We start from the raw sequence: 24,917 nt of genomic DNA, 5'->3' as shown, positions 1-24,917 counted from the left end.
TTTCAGTATTTATATGTCCCATGTAAATAATACGTTATAATACCCGTAGAATAAAATAGTGTATAATAATTTACCATTCACCTAATGTGATAGAATAAATTTGTATAAGACAAAGCATGTGCACTTGTGTAGTGAATAAAACTTATATAATTATATAATTAATATTACCTGTTCGAGGTTATAATACTACTAGAATACACTGAATTATTCAACAGACCGAAAACTGAATATAGAGAGGTCTGAATGTAGAGACTAGAGATATTAAGATATTAAGTCATGAACGCATGATTAAGATGGTATTATCAGATAATTTGTAACAAATAAGTATAATTATTTTGATCTACGTAAAAAAAACCCTATCTCATATACGAGCCCCTATCTCATATGTTTTAGTACTGTAGTCAAGCGGGAGCACAAGGAAGGTTTTAAAAGTTAAACTTTCACCTGGGATTTCAACTAACTACCCGAAAACACAGTAAAATTATTAAATATGTTTTTATAAATTAAAAGTGGTTTCTGTAAATGATCTTATTGTATAAATATGAAAATTTACAACTTTAATTATTCCCTCTGCCCTCCTCAAAAAAAATCTTTATGTACCTACTTATAATCCTGGGTATGGCTGTACTTAAGTATGTGTAGTACGAAAAGTTATTAAAAAAAAACATTAAAACCTGTGGTACATACACATCGATTAAATATGTTATTATTTACTTATCGTAGTTATCGATTCATAACATTAAATAATATTTTTCATAAAATTACACTTAAAGTTAAAAACTACCTGTACATTTTCAGTTAATTCGTTAAAATATAAAATATTTTATGAATTTTATGATTTCTAATGAAACCGTCAAAATTCCGCAACGATAACAAATAGGTATGGCATATTCCATTGGCCATAGGTTCAATAAAATTGCACTTTTAAACTTATTATCACAAAATTAATACATGTTTTAGTAGTTATAATAATTATATGAGTGAGTACCTCTTTAACCTCGATGAAATGCTTTAAAACACAGGTACAAAAACTTAATATCAACAGTCGAGTAGTTGAATATCAATTTAAATTTATTTTTATAAACTGTGCAAATAGTTTACAAAGTAATACCTAATGTATGTGTATCATTATAAATAGTAGTGAGTATATATTTTATTTTAATTGCATCATTTTTTTTTTAGATCTTTAAATTAGCTTACAATTTAAAATAATAACATATTTGTTAGTAAATAAGCTTTTAGTTAGTAGGTATAATGTATTTAATATTGTATGAGAATCAATACCATTCAGACTTTAAAATGTCTTTTGACATTCACTAAAAATAAACTCTATACCTAATTAATTTTAACCTTAATTATTTCTTAAATAATTTTTGAATCATAAATTTAGTTAATATAACTTAATTTAAAAATTAATATTAGGCGTACACTGTAAATGCCTTTGTATTTAATGTGCTTGATGTAAAACAATAATTTCATAATAGTATTATATTGAATTGCATAAAAATGATGTAGGTATCTATGTAACAATTAAGTATTCATGTATAATTAAATACTATTATTTATATTAATTTCAATTTAATTATCTTTGCTGTTTTTAAATAAAATTTATTTTACATTTACATAACAAGCTTAATATATACTGAAGTATAAAATTGATACAAAAATTTCATTTTTTCAGATAATCAATATTGAATTTTAATTTAAAAAATGAACTTAATAATTTGCTTATTTTGGTGTTATTTTTGGTTGAATACATTAGCATATAATAGTAGTATCATAAAACTTGTTGACAAAGAAGTACAACATTTAACATTATCATCACATAAAAGTCACCATAACAACGTCAAAAATAAATGGTTTGAACAGGAACTGGATCATTTCAACGCTACTGATACTAGGACCTGGAAACAGGTAATACTGTATTATATAACTTTATTTATTTATTTAACTTTATAATATAATTGTATATTATGGCGAATAACATATTATAAAGTGTTACAATTATTCAGAAAATCGATTATTAATAGTAAAATCTGATTTTTAGAGGTATCACATGAATTTGAAATATTATAAAATGGGTGGTCCAGTATTTTTGATGGTGGGAGGGAGAGAAGAAATTTCACAAAATTGGATGATATCCGGGGCATGGATTGAATACGCTCAAATGTTTAATGCTGCATGTTTTCAATTGGAACATCGATACTATGGAATGAGCCACCCCACTGAGTGAGTGCAATGATGAGAGAAAAAATAATAATTAAGTAAAGCAATTTTATTTTTAATTGATATTATTGAACCATATATTGTATGTAAATACATTCAACATTTCCTGTTACTCAGATAGGGTATAATACAATAGGTATTAAATTTATAATTATTATTTTGTTTTTATGAAATGGCTCATAAGTCGTCTCTGTGAAATTAGCCACCAAGTATAAAAATTTTTTATCAACAATTTGTAAGTCGGTTGTATGTTTATGTAACCACGAATTGGAAATTTGTAAGTTCAACCATTTTTAATTGTCCCTAAAGTTTAATCACGGCTAACTTTCGCAAAACTTAGTCGTTTTATCACTTAAAAGTTTTTGATAATACAACTTGTTTTGCGTAATTTGTAATAACTTGTAAGCATGAATTTAAAAACTTGTAAGTCAAATTTCAAAAACTTGGTAAAACACGGACATTTTTTTGGGGGGGATAAATAGGAAAGAAACGATTTACAAATTTTAAATTCGTACTTTTTAATACTTAAAAATTGATCAGAACAACAAAATGATTATCATATATGATTGGATATTAGTTAAAAATAATATCCTACCCAATAAATATTTTTGTATTATTAGGAGAATTAGACATTTTTTAATTAGTATAGGTATAGATATTATTTATTTGATTGAATATAAGTATAAAGTAAAAAATATATAATAAATATGTAATAAATATTTTACAGGTACAGGAGAACTACTATTCTAAATTCCTTATAAAGTGAGATCACAATGGTTTAACATAAGTTGAAAAAATAATTTTTTGTTTTTCCAATAAAATTATTAAAGATTACTGAAAAAAATTATTTATTTGTTTTATACTTAAATAGGTATTTAAATATAAACTCAAATTTATTTATAATATAATTATTAGTGATTTATTATTGGTATTGAGCCATTAAAACATTTAATTTTATATTATCAATACACCAAAAGTTAGATTTTGTGAATTGTAGGAAAACTTTTTTATAATACATTTAAAATATTTTAATATCTACATTATGAAATAAGTGAATTATGAATAATAATGTATGCCGATTTACATAAAAGTTAATTAGTTTAATGATACAATAAAATTTAATTGGTTAATAAATTATGGTAAGTAAATTAAGTTTAAGCATTTAAGGGACCATTAATAGTTCACTATTGACTAGTAAAATTTTAAATGAATAGTGATATTTTTGTGCATAAGTAGTTATAATCAATCATTAAAAATGACATGGAAATATTTTTAAGATAAAATGCTAAGCATAAAAAATAAAATAAATAATAACATGTTAATTTTTAAATGATTTTTATTGTTTTTTTATGTATGTTTCAGGAATTTAAATACTACAAATTTAGTGTACCTAACTATTGAACAAGTATTAGCTGACTTGGCAACATTTATAAATACAATTTCGATTGAAAAAAAAAAACTGTTGAATGATACTAAATGGGTAGGATTCGGTTCATCATATTCAGGAAGTTTAGTTACCTGGTTAAGATTAAAATATCCTCATTTGATACACGCCGCTGTTTCGTCAAGTAGCCTTCTAAAGGCAAAAGTAAATTTTGAAGGTACAATAAAACACGTGGTTAAAAATGTTGTACCTACTTCGCAACCACAAAAAAAAGTATACGCGCGGACACATTTGGCTGATTTATACGACAACAGTCAGATTACCATATTATGTTTTAGCCACATAAAAATTAAAATTCCACATAACAGAAAACTAACAACAAATCTAAATGATAACATTTTCCATTTTACTCTAAGAAATTATTTTATGTGATTAAGCTATAATTGACCAATTGTGTTACATCTTAAGAGTGGTTTTATTCATCTCTCCTCGTACCACAACTGTTATACAAAACGTTAAAAACTTAATACAAGATCCTGCTAATAAATACAATAAATTGCTCTTATAGAAATTGTTAAGAATATTAAAAATACTAAAACGCATTTTATATATATATATATACAAGCAGTACAGATGTAGACAAAATTTGTCAAAATCAGAAAAAAATTCAAATTAATACTGTTTTAAATGTTTTTGGCTTTAGCTAAATTTAATGTTTAGTAAAAAAATTTTATTTAAAATTACAGAAATCTAAAAATAATATACCTATGTAATACGAAATCAAAACTTTTTATGAGCAAATTAAATTCAAATTTTGACGAAATATATTTTAAATATTATTAATTATTATGTTATTTTGTTATAATTCTAAAATATATTATTCTTATAAATATTTTTACCACAACGTAAATTATTATTAACTTACCTTCTACAGTGAAATTTTAAAAATATTTAGATTAACTCAAAACTATTTACTCCGAACCTAACAATTAGTAGTATATATTATATGTAATTGGTCTTTGAAAAAAATTAGTTCAACTTGTCTTATTAGTTAGGTATTAAACATTTTACATTACTAACTGAAAAATGTATCTATTTTGTACTTCCATAGAATATTTTGTCGCTGTGCAAAAAATATTAACAAATTATAATCCAATGTGTGAATTCCATATTAGACAAGCAAATAAAATGATTGGTAATCTAATAAAGACCGACTATGGAGCAAAATACATTCAAAAAAAATTTAAGTATGTAGCTATTCAAATATTCACAAATATTAATTAATATTAAAATAGTAGATACTATCATATTAAAATTATAAATGTTAATTGTAATTTTATGATTTTAGTATATGCGCACATCATTTAAACAATTCTACAAAAAATGTACAACAACTTTTTAGAGACATTTCTAGATTCATTGGACTAATTGTACAAGACAACGAAGATAACAGATATTATAATAAAATGATTGATGAATCAACAGTTACATTAGTAAAATTATGTGATATAATGTCAAATGAAACGTTTGGATGTACAGTAAGTATTTTTTCCTTTAATCTCCATTCTGATCCTTAACAGCATCCAACAAATGGCTTTCCAGCCATCTCAATTTTCTGCGTCTTCAATTTTCACTCAATTTCTTAATCTCTTTGAGTAGTCTTTTACTAGGGCATTCAACAATGCTTAATTGTATGTAAATACCTGCCAAATTAATCCACTCTCTGCATGCCCTACATGACCAACCCACTTTAACCTTTTTGACCTCAAAAAATCTTGCAAATTTGTATATTATACAGTCTGTTTAAGTTAACATTTTTCTCCGATCATATACACCTGTACTGGGGTTTACCATGACCCATGTATTTTTCTAAGCAGTTTCCTTTCGAAAGCCAATATACTTCGTTGACCATGATTCACACATGTAAATAACAAACGTCATAAGTATGCTTATTTATATAGTTTTTTTTCTTTATATAACTTAAAAGAACTTTTGATATAAGTATTTTACTCATTGTATACCTAACCTCGGTTAAGTTAGGATTCGGTAATTCTATAAGTTATACATATTATTTTTATGGTTTATATTAGCACCTAAATATTTCAAACTCTAAACTTGTTCGAAAGAGAATTCACTAATGCTCAAATTGTGTAATGCTACTAAGCACCTACTCATTAACATATACTTAGTTTTATTTTAATTTCTCGATCTTCTTGCATATTTTTTCCAAGAGCTAAGTTGAAGTGTGGAAGAATAACGCATTACCTTATATCAATACATATCTGACTTCAAATTAATAGAATTTTATCACTAAGGAATTTAGTTATAAACGTATATAAATATATAATAAGATGTATAAAATAGATTTGTTTATGATTATGAACTGTAAGTATTAATAACTAGTAACTAGCTATACGTAACTAACAGCCATGTCATCTCAAATTAGATATGTATACATTTTAATGTTATCTAATAATACATTTATTTACACCAAATTTATTTTTCTAAAGTTATTTTTAATTTTGTCAAAATTTGAACTTCAAATGCTTATACAAACAAATTATAAATATTGACTTTCAATAATTTTTATGTTTTTTAATAATAATTTTAAATTTATAATGTATTTTGTATTAAAACTTCAAGCTTTTTAACATAGAACAATATTTTATCAAAATAACTCGAAAAAAACTATAACATTTTTAATTCTAATTTTTAAATGTCTATAAATAGTTCAAAGACAGATAAAATATTCCATACATAATATTATATATATATATATATATAGCTTTTGGTTCCACAAAGTAAAAAAGTACAAACTAGATTCAATTTATTACCGAAAACCAACCTCAATAACTTCAGTCATAAAAAAATACATGTCTTTCAAAAACCAATACTTCCATTATTGTTCATAAACTAAAAAAACTCAATCTGATAGTGTCACAATCACAAATAAATGTCTGTTATTTTGTAAACTAGCTGGTACCTGCAGCACTATCGATGTATATAATGTATGTAGGCGTAATATTCTATAAACTTAGTGGTCATTAAATAATTGATAGTCCTTAGATTTGAAAATTAGATCCTAAAAATTTAAAACTACTAAAAACAAATATTTAAAGCACATAATATTGAATGATCGTTATAACTAACAGTAAAATAATAGTGTATAATATTGTTTACTTTACATCCTCTAGATTGACAGATATGCAGCTGTAATCAAAAATTTATTATCCGTTTGTGGTACACAATGCTTATCAAATACATATGAATGGCGAGTTAGGTATTTTGCAGAGTCATTTTGGAACAACACAGCAGTAAAATATGGAAGTTAGTATCAGACTTATTGATCAAATATTATTTTTAATTAATAATTAAAAACTGTCGGCGATCTTGCAAACTAATCACTATACTACTACTAATACATCTACTACTTACATAAGTTAGTTATAGGAAGATTATAACTTACATACTCTTTAACATAAATTTAATTAGCGAAAAATAATAAGATTTAATAGTATTATAATAAATTATGTATTAATACTTTTTTTTTACTATTTGATTACATCTTAAAATAGCATGGGTAGGAACATTATTGAAATAAATACAATCAATACATTTTAAGAAATGCACACAAATATAGTTGCAGCTTAAAATAACTAAAATTCTCATAAGTGACTTAAAAAATTAAATGTATTCAAAAATTTAGTTTCTTAACGTATTTACATAATTATAACGAAATTCATATCAACCACAATCCAAGTATACTATACGTACATTGTACATAACTAGTACATACAAATTATAAAACATAACTTATGTAATACTATTTAAATAGGTATTTATTTATAGACTTCAAACTAAAAAAGAAATAAAGAATTATCCTACATATAATATGAAACATTGTTGTGGACATAAGACAAATTAAACAAATGAAAAATGTAAGACTATCCATTGTAATTAATGTACTACCTAATGTAGGATAATTGACAACTTGTAATTGAATTGGGAAAAAAATATAAGGGAGTTGCAAAAATGTAAATAAAATGTACGTACCTAAATATTTAAATATTTTATTAATTAAGATATAACTAGAAATATTGTGCATAAAAATTTAAAAAATAACATGTATTTTCGTCTACCTTAAATTTAACTATTGACAACCCTACACTATACATAATATTATACGATTTTTATTATTGTTATATTATTCAATCATTGCATTCGATGATTGGTTTTTTAAAAGAGATTATATGGATAATATGGTAACTCAAAGAGTAAAAAAGTGTAATAAAATATATTGATAGCTATCTCAATTAGAATAATACAGATACCTATTTTAATTTGCTATTATGTCATAATACAAGAAAATATGAGAAAACTATTTTATCGTATTTCAGATCGTCAGTGGTTATACCAAACTTGTACAGAGTTCGGATTTTTTCAAACATCCACTCAAGATCATCACTTGTTTGGTAATACTGTATCACTGGAATACTTTACTGATTTATGCGCTGATGTTTTTGGAAAATCGTAAGTTACTTTAAAAAAAAAAAAAAATGTTTTAAAAATCATATTTTTTATCAATATGGTGTATAAAATAATTATTTTTAATATATAATTTACAATAAGTAAAGTAGGGAATAACAAATACTTAATACGTATACTACAGCGTAAACATACCTATGACCCAATAAAGTAACAAAAACAGAAGCTTATTTTACTAAAATTTATGGTGGAGAGGTAATTGAATCCAAGTAAGAATTCAGAAAAGTTATAGGAACTCAATCTTTCCAGTTTTCTAAACATTTGTTATTTTTTTTTTCTTACAATACTTATTACTTACCTATGCATAATCGTATAATTATTAATTACATAAAGAAACATATTGTATCAAAAAAAAAATTATTGAATTAACAGAATTTTATTTTTATTTACTTATTTTATTAATTTAACATGCAGATAGCCCAATAATAATTTATTATGTATTTGAAATTTAAATTATTGCATAAAAAATTTAAAAAAATACACATGATAAAAATACAAAAAATGAAGGGTTGAATATATATTAAATAAAATATGGAAAAAGAGGTGTCTAAATAGTTGTCCAGCCTCATATAGTGAGTTAGTGGTTCATTATTTAGATAATTGTGAATACGAAGAAATGGTGAAAGGGACAACATTCCTAATTGGGCCGCGCAAGAACTCTGAAGTAGGTACATATTGAAAAAAAGAGAGACAATCATTATTCATTTACATCACTAATGAGATTCTATTGGAGGTTTATGTTATAAGCAAGACCACGATTAGTCAGAGATTGGAGATTAAGTTATAAAGAACTGGATCAAACACAATTGAGAAAAGATTCAATATAACAGAACCACACTCAATGATGGGCCTGACTAGTGCATGGTATAATTCCTTCTAAGACTAAGACCTCGAAAACTTATACTCATAATCAATTCTCTTTGTAAAACCTAATATCTTAATTAATATACTTGCAAGTAATATAATCATCATTAGCTTTAGGACATAATGAAGGAGCAAGGATAAAACCAAAATGTTAAATACTATTATCTATGGAATCAAGGATCATGCTTATAATCAAATATGTGAATTTATAATAAGAACGGCATCTAGAGAAGGATATAGATTTGCGTTTATCTATATAAACATATAGTACGGTACTTTAACCCCGTTTAATAAACCTGTTCAAATTTTTCTGTAAATGTACTCAATCATCGATTTTAGGGAAAATGTTAATACCATCAGTAAAACATAAAAACTTACAGCATCTAGGAACACTTGAGCCACTGCTTATGAAAAGCAAAATTAAGATTGACGATAAAAATCATCCTTGAGGCTCACTAGGCTTAACTGTAAAAATATGAAACTTAAAGCCATTGTGTTTAACCCACCAAAATATATTTAATAAATAAAAACTTATTTAGACAAACAATAGGTAGTCAAATCCTCAAGCATAAATATTAGAACTTCATATTTAACAGAGTCAAATGTCTTAGCAAAATCTGTGTAAATTACTTTCACTTTAAACCCATATTTAAAGGCATTATAAATATATTTACAGAAAGTAGCATTACAAGTTGTAGTAGAGAGTCTAAGCTGGAAGTCGTGATTTTCATCAGTCAAAATTTAATTTGAAAAGGACATAATATTATCATAGACTTAATACTCAAATGTACTTGATAATAAATTAAGAAAAAATAAATATTAATTGGTAGTAGTTCTTCACGTTTAAATTAATAACAATTTTATTTAGATTTTGATAATTGCAATTAAATTAACTTAAAACTACAAACGAAGCATTAGCTAATTTATCTTAATTTGATCCAAATTTTGAAGTTTTTTTTTTTAATTTTATTTTGACACCTTCTGTTAAAATGTACATAGTCTGTGCACATATATGGTCATTGTTGGTGATTGAGGGTTCTTATCAAATTCAAATTTCAAATAAGAGTGTTGTATAGGTATGCGTATGTAGATGTGTATGTATGTGCGTGCATATATCTGTAAGTGTGTGTGTGCGCATGTATATTGTATATGTATGTAATAGTGTGCACATGCGACATTAGTATAGAACACCCAAATGTGTTGACTCTGTGAAAAATTAATGTGTAACCATTTCGGTTCTCACGATGGTCTATGTGACCAAAAAGGCTGGGTCAGCACACTTCGAAGGCCCCGGACGGACGGTTGCTACGGGCCCCGTTTGGGCACAGTCAGTCGAGTCTGGTCTTAAAAGTGAGCGACACCGGCGTGTCTAAACGGACCATCCTTTACTTTTATTTCGGAATATCCTTTAGTTTTAATCAGAACCTCTTTTATTATTATTATTATTATTCCATTGTTTAGAAAATCAATTCTTTAGTGTTTAATTTAATAAATCGATAAGTTAGTAATTGTTTAATTCTCATGTTAATTCTTCTAACACCAATACCCAAGTCCGGACGCCATACGACGGCGGACTATACTTCAAGAGCTTCCAGTTTATTAATAATTTCAATACAGATTGAAAACTTTATAATTAGATTATTAATATGATATCACAAATATTTTATACTTGAAATTATTTTGTTTTAGATTTAATTTAAATGCATTAAGTAAGGCTGTAAATAAAACCAATATGATGTATGGTGGTTCCAGACCAAGAGCTAATAGGATTATTTTTGTAAGAGGTTCTATCGATCCATGGAATCCATTAGGTCTGTCATTTTTGCCAATAAATTCGTCTACAATTTTTATTAAAGGTAATATTTGTAATAATTTTATTTAGTCATGCTTAATACGATAAAATGTATGTTTTATCAGGAACATCTCATTGTGCAGACATAAATCCTTCATATTCATCGGACCCTACACAGTTATTGAAAGCCCGGATAGAAATTGTAATGTATTTAAAAAAATATTTGAATGAAAAGGATTTTTCAATTGAACCAATATTGTTATAGATGGGGTAAATTTAAATAAAGAAAAATTAGCACTCAAGATAATGACCGCCCATTGAGTCTCTCATTCCCAAATTAAACTAATTTTTAATTTAAAATATATATAATATGCCTAGAACATTTTTATTTATACATTCAATGAGATCCTCCACTCAACAATAACTGAAATAAACAAAACTATTAAGCATATATTTTTTTTAAACTTTAAATCCCTTAATTAACCTTATAAATCATCTAATGTCTATACTCAATAATATAATTTTGAAACTACATAATTTGCAGTAAAGCAACAATATATGTTTCATACCTTATTATGTTTGTATATTTATTTTTATTAGTATGTGTTCTAATAGTATTAATAACGCACGTGCAATCATCGCTTGTTTGGGTCTTATCTCTTTTCACTTCTATAAGTTTATTTAACCGCTACATAATGTTCACAAAAACCCAAACCAGATACATCTATCAGGAAGCTACTAAAGGATGTTATCAGATGTTTATTATTTATTAATTTCTTTTAACAATAATTAATAAACTATAATTGTTATTATTTTATTTCTATTTCTATTGCGACTTTTAACTTTCTCTCTAAACACAACATCGCAAATATAAGTGTTACCAATTATTAATTACCTTCTTAAATACAATCAAAATTGATAGAAAAAGAAATATCTTATTCTTTAATATGTCATCTAAATAATCCTCGTAAAGTTTATTTATACAATTTTATATCATTGTATCCATAAATCAAATACACTCTCACACTCTCCAAACACAATTTCTTCGCTGACCTGGTCCTGTAAATATTTATTTAGTACAAAGATATTCATATCTTTTATAACAATAAAATTCTTTGAATAAATTTTATTAAGGATTATATACAAATTCTATGATCTCGTTTATAAAAAAATGTATATAAGTATTAAATATTAAATTAAAATAAAATAATTATTATGATTCAGATCTAACTATTAACAAGAGAAGTTACTTTATCGTCGATTTCAACTATCCCCCGTTCTCATATCTAAATTTTCCACTGTTTAAAAACACATACGTGGAATAATAGTAAAAAAAAATCCAGAGATCCTTGTCAACTTACGAGTACTCATCTTAAGTTTCTTAAACAAAAATAAAATTAACTAATCTTCTTTAAAATGCTGGCTAAATACAAAGATATGATTGTGAAAGTTTTCCAATAAATTTAAATACAAAATATTACAATTATACACATAGTGACAAAAAAATATTAATATAAAACACCAAGCCGTTTAATCAAAATATTTAGTATAGTATAGCTAGCTCCAAATCCCCTAACTCCCGGGTGTAATAAAAAAAAAATTATCATGTATGAAAGCATTTTAAAGCAACTTGAGTCAGGCCACCTTCAGGTAAACTAGGAAGAGAGCTTTCCAATAAAAATATGCTAGAGTTAGCACACCAACAAGTCTTTAGGATCAGGTTTAGAATCCTATAAATAATTCCATAATAGGATCAGGATAACATGGAAATAATAGACTAGAATTCATATTATACAGCCTTAAATTCTAATTGAAATAGTAAACATTTCATTAATAATCACTCAAGACGATCAATTTTCGCTACTTACTTAATTATCAACAAAAATTCTCTTTGTTAGGTTTAGCGGATGACTTCCAAACGCTCCAAATGGAATGAATCAACAGGTATAAAGTTACATTTTACATGAGTTTCATCAATATAAGTATTACTGAACCTTTATAGAACTTTTTTATGGTAGTTGGACAAAAAAAAATATTTTAAATATGTTAGTTGTACCATAACCTAACCTAACCTAACCTTTTTTTTTCGATTAAATCGACGACCGGGAGGGGACCGCTTTCACATTGCTTCCTCCCAGCGCCATCGTTTATTTAAACAAATAAATAAGTACCAGAACATATGGAGAAAGGCGGGGCCAATCTCTCCGACTTACCTCCTTAGTCCTTACAAGTGTTTTACAAAAAAAATGTGCCTTACTTCTAATGATAATACAGGAAAAACAAACAAGGATACAATAATACAATAAATATATGAATAATACTACACAGAACGGTAACAAATCGCAACATGATTGATGACTGTTGAAAGGTGCTCCGCTTACGGTCCAGCTAGGTCCGCCGCCCTGGAAAACCCATTCTGTTCTGTCCGAATGCTGCGGCAGCTTGACGGGCTCTCTCCTCTTCCTCTTTGGATGACAGTAGACCTTCCACCAGTTTTTACAGCAGGCGCAGAGACTCTGTGGCCTCATCGATAATCGATTTTCGCTATTCTGGATCTGGGGGAAGATCCTCTTCCAAGGGGCCACAGATGATGCCGGATATGGTTTCCACCGATAGTCTGTGCCCCACGCGATCTGAGAGTTCTGTCCTGAACGGTTCCCAGTAGACGTAGTCGAGCAAGGTGTGCTCCGCCGTGTCCACGGCGCTTCCGCACTGCACGCAGAGGGGAGGTGTGGCCCTTCCCATACAGTGTAGGTAGAATTGAAAGCACTCGTGGCCGGAGAGCGCTTGGGTCATCCGGAACGTCAGCGGTATCGTAGGGAGAGGTCTGCGTACCCACCTTCTAACATCCGGGATGAGTCTCCTCGTCCACTGGCCCTTGGGTGATAAGGCCCACCGTCGCTGCCACAGAACCAGAGTCGCTTCTCTCTCCGTGGCCTTCATCGTGGCTAAAGACGTCGACGAAGCTCCTGGGGGTGGAGGTAGTTCACGACGCTTACTCAGCCTCGCCCTTTCCTGCGCCAGCAGATCCTCCGAACCTAACCTAACCTAACTGTCAGTTATAATAACTCTAAGACCAAACATTTAGAATCACTTACAACAAAAAACGATTCTCTCTGAAAGGCTATAAAACAACATCTTCAAAAACGAAATCTCCGAGCTATCTTACGCAATTATTATTAACCAAATAATAAACCAATGGAAATATTGGGTACATAAATACATTCTGTTGATAACAAAATTAACATATTTGTAAACCACCTCGCAGATATATTTCAAGTACATAATACCATTCTCCTACCAGATAATATTAATATTGTTGAATAATTTCTCAATTCGCCATTACAAATGCCTCATGCTCTAAGATCTAAGGTCTCTTCTCCTGTAGTTCAATACATAATATCCAAAATTCCTCGAAAAAAGTATCTTGTCTCTCATCTAATAACTTCAGAAGTACGCAACCCGCTTCCAAAAAAAGTTGTCGTACTTCTGACCTACATATTTTACTCAATGCTCCAATTATCTTATACTTCTATTCTATAAAAGTATTAAACTTCTATACTCCTCCTCAAATAAAAAAAAACCACCTAACTATCCATCATCATATAGACTCATACTTATTGGCCATTAGCTACATACCCATTAGCTTATTATAGTATTGTTAAGTCTTCGAAAAAAACTTACAAAAAAGAATCCTAAAATATTATTAAAAAAACAAAAATCTTAACTAACTCGCTATTTAGTTTCGATAACAAGCATTTTACCTTTCTACGGTCCATCAAATTTATCGAATAGTAGATAAAATATATTTTTCTAAAACAATATTGCACTGGTGCCTGGTACACTGGTTTCCTAAGTGTTCGGCAAGGTGTGATATTCGGATATTCTGATCAAATTGAAACTCATCCTACCATCTAATTACCACTTTATGCGTAAGTTCTACTTAGAAGATTGCTTATTCTCTGTATGTTACGGCTCATCTTATAACTATTCACCAAAATGAATTAAATTAGAAGTCCTCCAAATCGTAGTCACTGCTCCTCTACTATTTAGCATTTTCGTATCTGATCAACCCACGTTACCCATAAGTCTTATCGGTCGCATTGACGATGACAAAGCACTATAATTCGCGCAACGAAAATTGGCCGGTGACCGGCTCGACTCTAGCGGCCATTTCCACTTAGTGATCATCATACTTCCAAAACTAATTGCCCACAACTAATTGTCGCATTTGGCACGGTGGCAGTGAGGTGCAGTTTAAGAACCCGTCGGTTGCAGCCGGTTTATGTCGGGTGGGTCGCGGGGGACACATTAGCTAATAGTCATGACCCAACCATTATTACCTCACACATCCAACATTTAAAAATGATACAAAGAATGAGGAGTGAAAATAAAAAAGTCTAAATAATGTATATACTGAACCTTTACTGTTTACTCTGAGGAAAGGAAAATGTCCATCTATTACCCTAAACAAGCAAACTTTCCCAACCATGTAATGCATTTGTAACCTAAATTTTATCATTTATTAACATCTTATCTAGTCACTTCATCGTCGTAATAAACATCTATTCTTAAAAGATCGATTTCGTCTTGTCTGCTCTCTTTTAATCTACAGCTGCATAAAACTACCAACCTATCTTAAACCAATATAGACGTGTGGAATCCAATTATGGGGCTCTAGAAATATTTCAAACATTAATCGTATTCAATGTTTTTAATTCAAAACTATCAAGACTATAACCAAAGCACCATTTTACGTTTCCAACCACTCTTTACATAACGATCTTGCCATCACGACAGTCCATTATGTAGCTAGAACTATTTACAGACGATTTTACTTAAATTTTCAAACCACTCAAATCCTTCAGTAAAGAACTTACATCAGAAAATATATCCAGAAATCCCAGAAAAAATACTAAAAAGATGATGATGCCAAGTCCTTCTAACCTAGTTAATGATGCCCAAGTTGTATTATTATTTTATAACATTGTAAACGTATACTATGCCTTCACTAGAAGGCTTCTTATACTCATTATTCAAGCCATATCTCATTTATTAATTTTACTTGTTATTTAATTTGTAAAAAGTTGTAAATTAAATTTTTAAAATGAAAAAAAAAAATTTTAAATTCCCAATTACCTAAAAAAGTTTGTTGCATTATCTGTACATATATATTAAGACATATTTCTCGACCTAACCAAAACCCCGGTAACACTACAAAATATGAGCTGATAATCAAATTTTCATTGCTTCTTTATGCACAGTTTTGTTTGAAATACAAATGTACGCTTTCAAAACTGGCGATTTTCTTCAAAGTCAATTTTAATAATAAAAACCCAGCCAAAATCTATATGATAATTTTTGTTTGCACAATTTGTTCTATGCGTTGTATAGACAAATTGCCTATTACTGATTCTATAGTTATTGGTTTTACTCTTAAGCATCATAAGCATTGATATTATTGTACCGAACAATATCACATCTAATTTCAAATCAAAACCGGTACAATACGATTTACCTATAACGTGTTACTTTTTTCTTAGGTGAAAATATTAAAAAGTGCATAGTCGTGTACATTTCATCTGCTCTGCATAATGCCACTACAGCTAAACATAAAAAAAAATATTATGTTGTTATAAAAATCTGTAATGGATGATAATAAACAATAATCAATGCTTGCGAATCTGAAAGAGTCACATAAAAACGGATTCACCCACCTAACCCACCCAATATATTATTTTAAAATTCAAAATGTAGATACCTTGAGTTGAATTATTCAAAATACAGAGATCATTATATTTAAGAAAGAAACGATAGGTTCTATAATAACTTATAAAATACATACAAATTTAATTTACTATAAAAGACAATTATAGCTTTTCCGTTTATGTGAAGTTACGCAGTGTTTTTTTTAATTTAAACCTACATTTCTACTCTTAATTTATTTTCTTTTATTTGAGCGACATAAATTATTAATAAATGATTAATAAAATACCTAGTTGTTTAAAAATAATAAATAACCGTATTATGAATAATATAATTTATAGTTAAAAATGGTTAAAAAAAATAAAAATATATTAGGTACTTAGTAATAGTGAAGTTAAACATAAAAAACCTCACATGTTTCTAGTACGTTTATTGAGTATCTGCAGCTATCGACGATAAAAACCATAAAAACTATCTATTTATATAACTATACTTCATAATTATTATATAAATACCTAATCTAACATTATAGTTGAGTAGGTGAAATAAAAGTTCTTCTGTACATACATGATTATAATAGAGCCGTCAACATAGGACATAGGTAGAACTTATGACCTTGGCCTAAGCGAATCGCGCCCCGTATTAATGTATAGGTTCAGTATACATTATACCTAATATATTAAATGGACGTACCTAATAATATGTAATAATAAATAATAATAGGTACTTAATAATATTACATATTATCTGTACAAAAAAAATATTTAAAAATAAGGAAAAATTTTCAAAATAAATATTATGATTTATTTTCTAGGAAAACAATAATCAAATTTAATTTAGCTGAAATTATATTATCAGTAGTATCTGAAATTCTGAACATTGTATTAGTTTTTAAGAAATTGAATATAAAGTGAAACGTACAAATCATATCATAGTGTTTTATTTATATTTTATTACCGCTTTTGCTTAATTTAAATGGTCTCAAATATATGTAGTAGTGCGGTATTATTATTTGTATTATATATGTAAATTGTAAAAATTAAGTTTCGTACCACAGTCAACTACTATGACACAGAAATGTTTAAGCTATTTGATGTTTCCATATATCTTAAAGATATATCGACATCAATGAAGTAATCAAAATATTTAAAAAATAATTCCATATGATTGTCATCTAGTTTTATAAAAAAATATTCGATATTTTAAAATATTCTCTTGATTTATATAATAATTAAAAAATATTAATTATTAAATTATATCATTTTAAAAAAAAAAAGTATATTTTGGTGTTTGAATTTTAGTAATTTTTAAACTTAAATTATTTTTAAGTATATTAAAATATTAAATATAGAATATATAATTAAGTGATTAAAATGTTGAATCAAAGAAGTTTGAATTTCGACTTTAAGCAGAGAAAAATTATTATATTGTAATAACCAATATATTAATACTTTTATTTTTAAATTAAAAACCATAGATATTCAACACAATCAATAAACAAATGAGTTTAAAAAAAAAATTTATATAAAGAATTTTTTGCCCTCACCTCTCACCATTTATAAATACGTGTCTTTAAACCTGAATTAATCAAGAAAAGTGGCCCAGTTTAATAAAATTCTCTAGTTCCACCTATGATCGTTAATAACAGTTACAGAAGCATTCATAGACAACTACATTTTTATCCGTTTGGGGTTGTCAAATATAAAACATAAAATTTAAGTATATACATAAATTAAGTATGCGTGCTGCTCGCTCAGGATTCCGTTTTTCGAATGCTCACGCGTAATTCATTGCTGTAAGATTCTTAAAAAATGACAGCAGCACAAATGGTCCGCCTCATTCACGAAACTATCTAGACATTCTAGACATGTAGTCGTGTATACCTACTACCGTTATAGTTTTTGTATACATAAATATATGCGTGTACGGTCTCTCAGCCTAGGTGACATTTATATTTACGTATCTATTTTTACGAAAATTGTCAGTAGGAAGTAGAAACGGAACTCTTATAAACGTGAATAGTGTATATATACGGAGTTGATATAATGACATGATATGTATAGTAGTGCTTGCGGCTAGTTTTTATGCTGCGACGTCCTGAATTAAACAAAACTAAAAAAAATTTAAACTTAACTGCTTAATTAATTTACTCTATCAAAAATTTTTAGAGAAAAATTAAAATTAAATCATCCATCGTCATCAGAACATTTTATTCCTTCTATTTACAGACATTTCAGGACTTGTTTACAATGTGAATATTAAGAAATGTACGTGCATATTATTTTATAAATTGTGGACTTTTTTTTTTTTAATGCCTCTGGACTCTGGTTTGACAGAAAAATAAGTAATACCTACAACCTACGGCTGTCACAGACCACACGCGTGATTACTATGATTACTAATCTCCTGTTGAATCTTTCCTGTCACTATTGTCACTTTTAATCGTTGGTCCATTTTTCTAAGCTCATCAATTTTTTTAAAATATTTTATTACTTAAAGCTGGACGATGGTATTTTTTTTAGCATAACTCCGAAAATTTTTGTTTAGCAAAATCAATCACGTGTTATTAACTTTATCATTAAAGTGAATTTGGTCTACTATCGAACTTGTCAAATAATATGTAATAAGTTCCTGTGTAGAGTGTTATAATTTAAAAATTCTTATAAATAACATGAAATTTGAAATATCGTATATCGTAATACCTATAAGTTTAATAATACCTAGTAGGTCAATTCCCTAATATTAAAGCTAACTACAGACAGTGAATTCTTCTGAAAGTAACTTTGTAAATTTGCTATGTTGAGTATGGATCAAAAAGAGAAAAGAAATTGTACGAAAATAGTATACCTAATACTCTTTATGTATACAATGCAGTATAACACTTATATGCTTATGAAATGTAATATTATCAATACATTAACACAAACGGTCAAACGCATTCACAAAAACAACGACCGAAAATTATAATTTATAAATTATTTAAATAATTATGCTTGTGTCAACTGAAGTGATAGCTTATCTACAGCTATTTATTTTTGAATAACACCAAAAAAACAAAATTTTAGTCAAAAACTAGTATTTCTACGTAAAAATGTCCTTAGATATTTTTCCAATTATTTTGAAAATGCTAGAAATTATAAATTTGGGCCTATCAAAAGTATACATCATACATGAACAGACACAAAACAAATCAAAATATATATTAAAATCATTATAAATTCACAATAGCCATCAAAATCTGAGAGAAAAGGAAGCAAATGAGTACCGCTCTGCTGTATACAAGTTGGCGAATAATAGATGATAAAAAAATATTGTTACTATAAGAAGTTACTTTTTTAATTGGTAAATAATCAACTTTTTAGAAAGTTTATTTTAGTATTTTTAACCATTTTTATTCAGCAATACAATGTTTATCGGAGTGTATAAAAAAAAAGTTATATATCTAAATAGTTCAAAAGAGTAAAAATATTTTTTTTAAATTATACCATAAATAGAAAATAATAATTTGATCTCCTCTAAAAGTTGTATACCCGATTTCCGATTATGAGAATCACACCTATTCATTTGTCTCAGTTATTTACGTGAAGACAATTATACATTAAAATGCGAGAAAAACTTCACATTACATAACGAGATATGAACACGTTATGTATACTTGCAATATATTTACACATGTCGAAATACCTACTCGTAATTTGCAAATATTTAGCTAGTATTATACTAGTATGCACTACATATATATTTATAATGTATACCGGTTACGTATGTCGTATAAAATATAATATATAACCTATATAGTATTTATAGCACATAAATGAGCGGTATTCATTAATAAACCGTCGCGTACGTGTCTTAAAGGCTATTTATTTTCGAGTGCTGGTTCGAGACGAGAGGTGCAGCAAAAGATGAACAACTCTGTAACAAAACAGACAGTGAAAAAAAAATAAATGACTGGCTACAAAGTAATAATCTTATCCAAAAATAAAATAGAAAAATACATGATTATATATATATAATATATTATATATATACATGATTATACTATTATTATTATTATGCTATTCTGATCCTCAAAACTCTCCTTGTCGAAAAAAAATTAAAATAATAATAAAATAAAGTACTTTACACAGAAGCTACTTAAAAAAATATAGATATTGCAGATCTGTGCGTGTGATTCATTATATATATATATTATATCGACGAATATAGGGACGCTAGGTAGAAACTGTACAGTGTACACCCCTTCTTTTGACATTCTAATCAAGTTCTAGTGAAAAAAAAACTTTGTCACGCGTTGAATGTTTTTAATAGTAAATAATTATATATAATATGTATTGGTACATTCATATTTTAGATGTAGGTAGGTAATAGGTATATAATATCATGGTAGTTGAATACTGGTAATTCATTTATCGCAGAAATAACCGTTAAGACGATTGACGTTTTTTTTATAGGTGTTTACGGCCTCTAGGATCATCCCATCAGACATCCAGCTTCCCATTCCTCTCGATCTGCTGCATATGCCTTCCAATCACTTCCTCCTAGTTCTTCCATGTCCTTCTTCACTACATCTTCCCATCTCATTTTCGATCTTCCAGCGGGTCTTTTTCCAGGACTGTACGAATTAATGGGTTTTGGTTTCTCCAGGCGTGTCCTGTCCATTGTAGTCTTTTATTTCTTATTACTTCAAAGATATTTGGTTATTGGTACCTACAGTAATTCTAATTCCTTGTTTTTCCTTATCCTCCATTCACTAGTTACACTGTCTTTTACGTTATACAATATAAAAAAGATAAGTTTTAGATTCTGAACGAAGTGATGAATGTATTGATTTTGCAATGATGTGTTTTTTTTTTGTGTATGACTGTGTACAGCATAAATTATCGAAATAATACTTCAATTTCAAACTTCAGGCGTGATTTCCAATTGCAAAATGAATATCCTTGATGCATTATAGAAGTCAAAAGTAAACATTTTCACAAAAATGTATATTCACAAAAAATGACGAAATACGGGAATTTTTACGCAAAACCAGTTTTCGACAAAATCGATTTTTTTATATGGTTGTAGCTCAAAAACGAATCACTTTAATTACTTGAAATTTTCAAAAATGTTATTTTAGTGTTATCTATACACAATTAAATTTTCAAAATATTTTGACTTTTTTTAAGCTATTTATAAACAACAGAAATTTTCAATTTTTCTAAGTATTTTTTTTGAAGTGTCGATAAAAAATTTGGGTGCCCAAAAAAACTTGAAAATTTAATACTAGGTTTCTCATAAGTCCATAAGTCAGTTAAAAATTCAACACTAAGTTTTCCATAAGTTTTCCTTCAAATATCTATAGAGAAAACTCGAAACGTTATCACAGGAACATGTTATGAACATTTTTTTTATTAGCGTTTGAAGTTCAAATATCAACATAAACTTGTCAAAATCATGAATGTTTGCAAATTATTTTGTAATTAAAATGTATTAGTGCTGATGATTAATATCTTGCTTATATATATAAATTTAAATTCATTGTGTATGATAGAGTTTATACTGTATTAACGTTTTCTTAGGTAATGGTATTTTTTTACACAATACTTATTTTACCATATATAAGTTCAAAATTTCAATACACATAATACCTGTAGTACCGTACATATAATAACAGAATATTATATATTTTTTTTTATTTTTATAGGTACCTAATACCAATTCGGACGATAGTCATATTCTAATATTACGAGTATGTTGACTAGAAAGTACCTATTGATTAGTTAAATCATAATACTGTGCAGGCTAATTAGAATAACATATATTATAATAATATTTAAACCTATTGTTGTTTTTATAATTTGTATCGTCAGTCATAGAGTTATTTGAATACAATTTCATGGTTTCTATTATTTTTATACTTAAATAATTTAACTGTTAATTATTTCCATTCTAAGTACACTTTTAGTTTTTTTTTTTAGTAGTTTTGTTTTAAAAAAATAATCTTTAATTTTAAATATTTTTTATTCTAATTTACAATTTTAATTTTAGTACATAATTTTTCAAGAACGTTTCGCGATCAGATGAGTATTAGTATCTACGTTTTCTAATATTATCCACATCATTCTAAGTATAGAGTCATTTTATTTTTTATCATTGGTATAATGATATTCAAGAAAGACAAGCAAGATTTTTAGATGTACAATGGATTAATAATGACACGTGAAAAATATGTTTTTTTTCTATTACTGAATTATTAAAATAAAATTGATAGTATACATATACCTAGGTAAGTTTAATTTATCTGTGTAGTATTAGAAATAATTTTTATAACCTTATTTAAGTTAAAACTATCCATTTAATAGTATAATTACTTTTAATAATAATTTATACATATTAATTATATTAATTATATTTATTTTAGCTATATTATGTGTAGTCGTAGTGACGTAAGGTTTAATTTAAAATTCACTGAACCATAATACCTAATTTATTTTCAAAATGCCAAAAAGGGGAGTTTTTACTCCTCTTTTAAAATTAGAATTTCCTTTTTTAAAATATGCTAATGAAGTAGGAAAAATATTTTGTACCATATGTAAGTCGGTGTTTTCTGAAGAACATGGTGGACGTTCAGATACTATACACAATATGTTACAAAAGTAAACAAACATTTACTAGCATTATTAGCTGCATCAGAATAAAAAAGGTAACATCTTATTTTTTAAAAATGATTCAAGTGGGTCCACTCACGAAAATATACGTAACTCAAGTTACCGCAACACAAAAAGGGATATTCGCATTTCATACCGTGGTACATAGTCACTGATTTCGATCAATTTTTGTGTACTTTTTAATATTTTATTTGTATTTCAAGACTATTATACAGCATACATTTAATTTGTTTTTTTTTATATTAATATGTTTAGTTAAGTAACTAAAGTGTCCCGTATTTTTATTTTATTTTTATAGTCACCCTAAAGTAACTACCATCTATAGGTAAGTATTACCCGCATTTGCTATATTTATAATTTATAAATTATAAGAAGAGTCTAAAATTTAACCACTTCAGTATGAATATTAATATTATTATAATACGATGGTATATAAACTGTATTCGGTATATCGTATATAGATGAATAAATGAGTAGATGACCAACAAATTCTTCAAATATTCGTTGGATTTTTATTATATGATGCCAATAATATGTGGTAGTGATGTAAAAATACGGTGTTTTGCATTATACCGTTGTATACCTTGTATTATACGTATCCTCATTTGAAAATTGAATCATATTAACAAAAATAGAGGAATTTAAATAAAAAGTAATAAACAATAATGATTAATAACTAATGAATTGCGAAGTAATTAATAACAATTTTAATAATCTTAAACCAAAATACTTTTGTTTTTTCGCTTTTGTAGTTCTGACAGTTATATAAATATAAAATATTTAAAAAACAATAGTAGCATAAAATTTGTAAATATTGATAAATTACAAATTCAACACCATTGTAAAAAAATAATTCTATACTACGTCTAATAAGATATTATACATTACTAAATTAGTATTATATAAATTAACTTAACTAAATATACGATCGATATAACATCATGACATCATAGGGATCCATACATACGTACAACTCGTACAAGCGATTGTTTGTAATTTAAAATAAACTATTGAGACCTCTTTATACAAATAAGCGACAATATACGCTTGTTACAGTAGGTATATTGCAATATATATCAGAAAAAAGCTGACATTTATATTTACTATATTGGACAGGGAATATAGTTTAAAGAGGTGTACACAAAAAAAATACGATTGGTAATTTTGACAATTTAAAAGTGTTGTCGCCTAACAAAATCAAGTTTTTATAAATAAAACATTTTATTAGTTCTACAAGATATTTATTAGAAACTTGAAACAATATAGTTTTATTGATATGAACATAGTATATTGTTAATTATGTTTATGTTTATGTATGATATTTTCAAATTTCAGCACAAACACAGAACCAAGTAGAACAAACAGTATTAACGTAGCACAATCGAATAAAAAAAAAATTTTGAAAATGTCATTTTGGTGGGGCTGGGAAAATGGACCTAAAATTTTTGACTTTTTTAAGCTAATCATATGCAAAAAGAATTTTCAATTTTTTTAGTTTTTTTATAAAAATATCGAATACTGGAAGGCTAAATTAATTTTTATGGGCATTTCAACTTCAAATTTTGATGACGTTGGATTAGATTGGAAAGAAAGAATGGAAAGAATTGGAAAGATTTTTACTCTAAACGTTTTAGCTTTGCAGTTTGGTTGTAAGTCATTTTTAAGCAAATTATAGGTGTTTATAAATAAATTTAGTACTTATAAATAATTTGTTTATTTTAAAATTTATCTAAGATAATGGAAGTTA

The 24,917-nt window shown here is 27.1% G+C and overlaps 1 protein-coding gene across 2 annotated transcripts; it reads left to right on the top strand.

Annotated features, from left to right (window-relative positions):
- The first annotated feature begins 1,019 nt into the window (after nt 1–1,019).
- On the top strand, nt 1,020–11,623 carry LOC114120826 (putative serine protease K12H4.7). Of its 2 annotated transcripts, none has more exons than XM_050197431.1 (10): nt 1,020–1,140; nt 1,682–1,914; nt 2,048–2,229; nt 3,589–3,827; nt 4,722–4,857; nt 4,959–5,148; nt 6,805–6,937; nt 8,008–8,140; nt 10,709–10,875; nt 10,937–11,623. In XM_050197431.1, exons 2-10 carry the CDS (start codon nt 1,711–1,713, stop codon nt 11,074–11,076), a joined length of 1,524 nt encoding a protein of 507 aa, XP_050053388.1. In that variant the 5' UTR covers nt 1,020–1,140; nt 1,682–1,710; the 3' UTR covers nt 11,077–11,623. The 2 variants fall into 2 exon arrangements, with proteins under 2 accessions (XP_050053388.1, XP_027838672.2); XM_027982871.2 differs by having other exon boundaries at nt 1,037–1,140; nt 1,763–1,914.
- Nucleotides 11,624–24,917: the final 13,294 nt, after the last annotated feature.

The sequence above is a fragment of the Aphis gossypii genome, chromosome 1, assembly GCF_020184175.1.
Source record: "Aphis gossypii isolate Hap1 chromosome 1, ASM2018417v2, whole genome shotgun sequence".
Taxonomy (NCBI): domain Eukaryota; kingdom Metazoa; phylum Arthropoda; class Insecta; order Hemiptera; family Aphididae; genus Aphis; species Aphis gossypii.
Note: the sequence above shows the minus strand (reverse complement) of the source record. Positions and strands in the feature narration are given on the sequence as shown.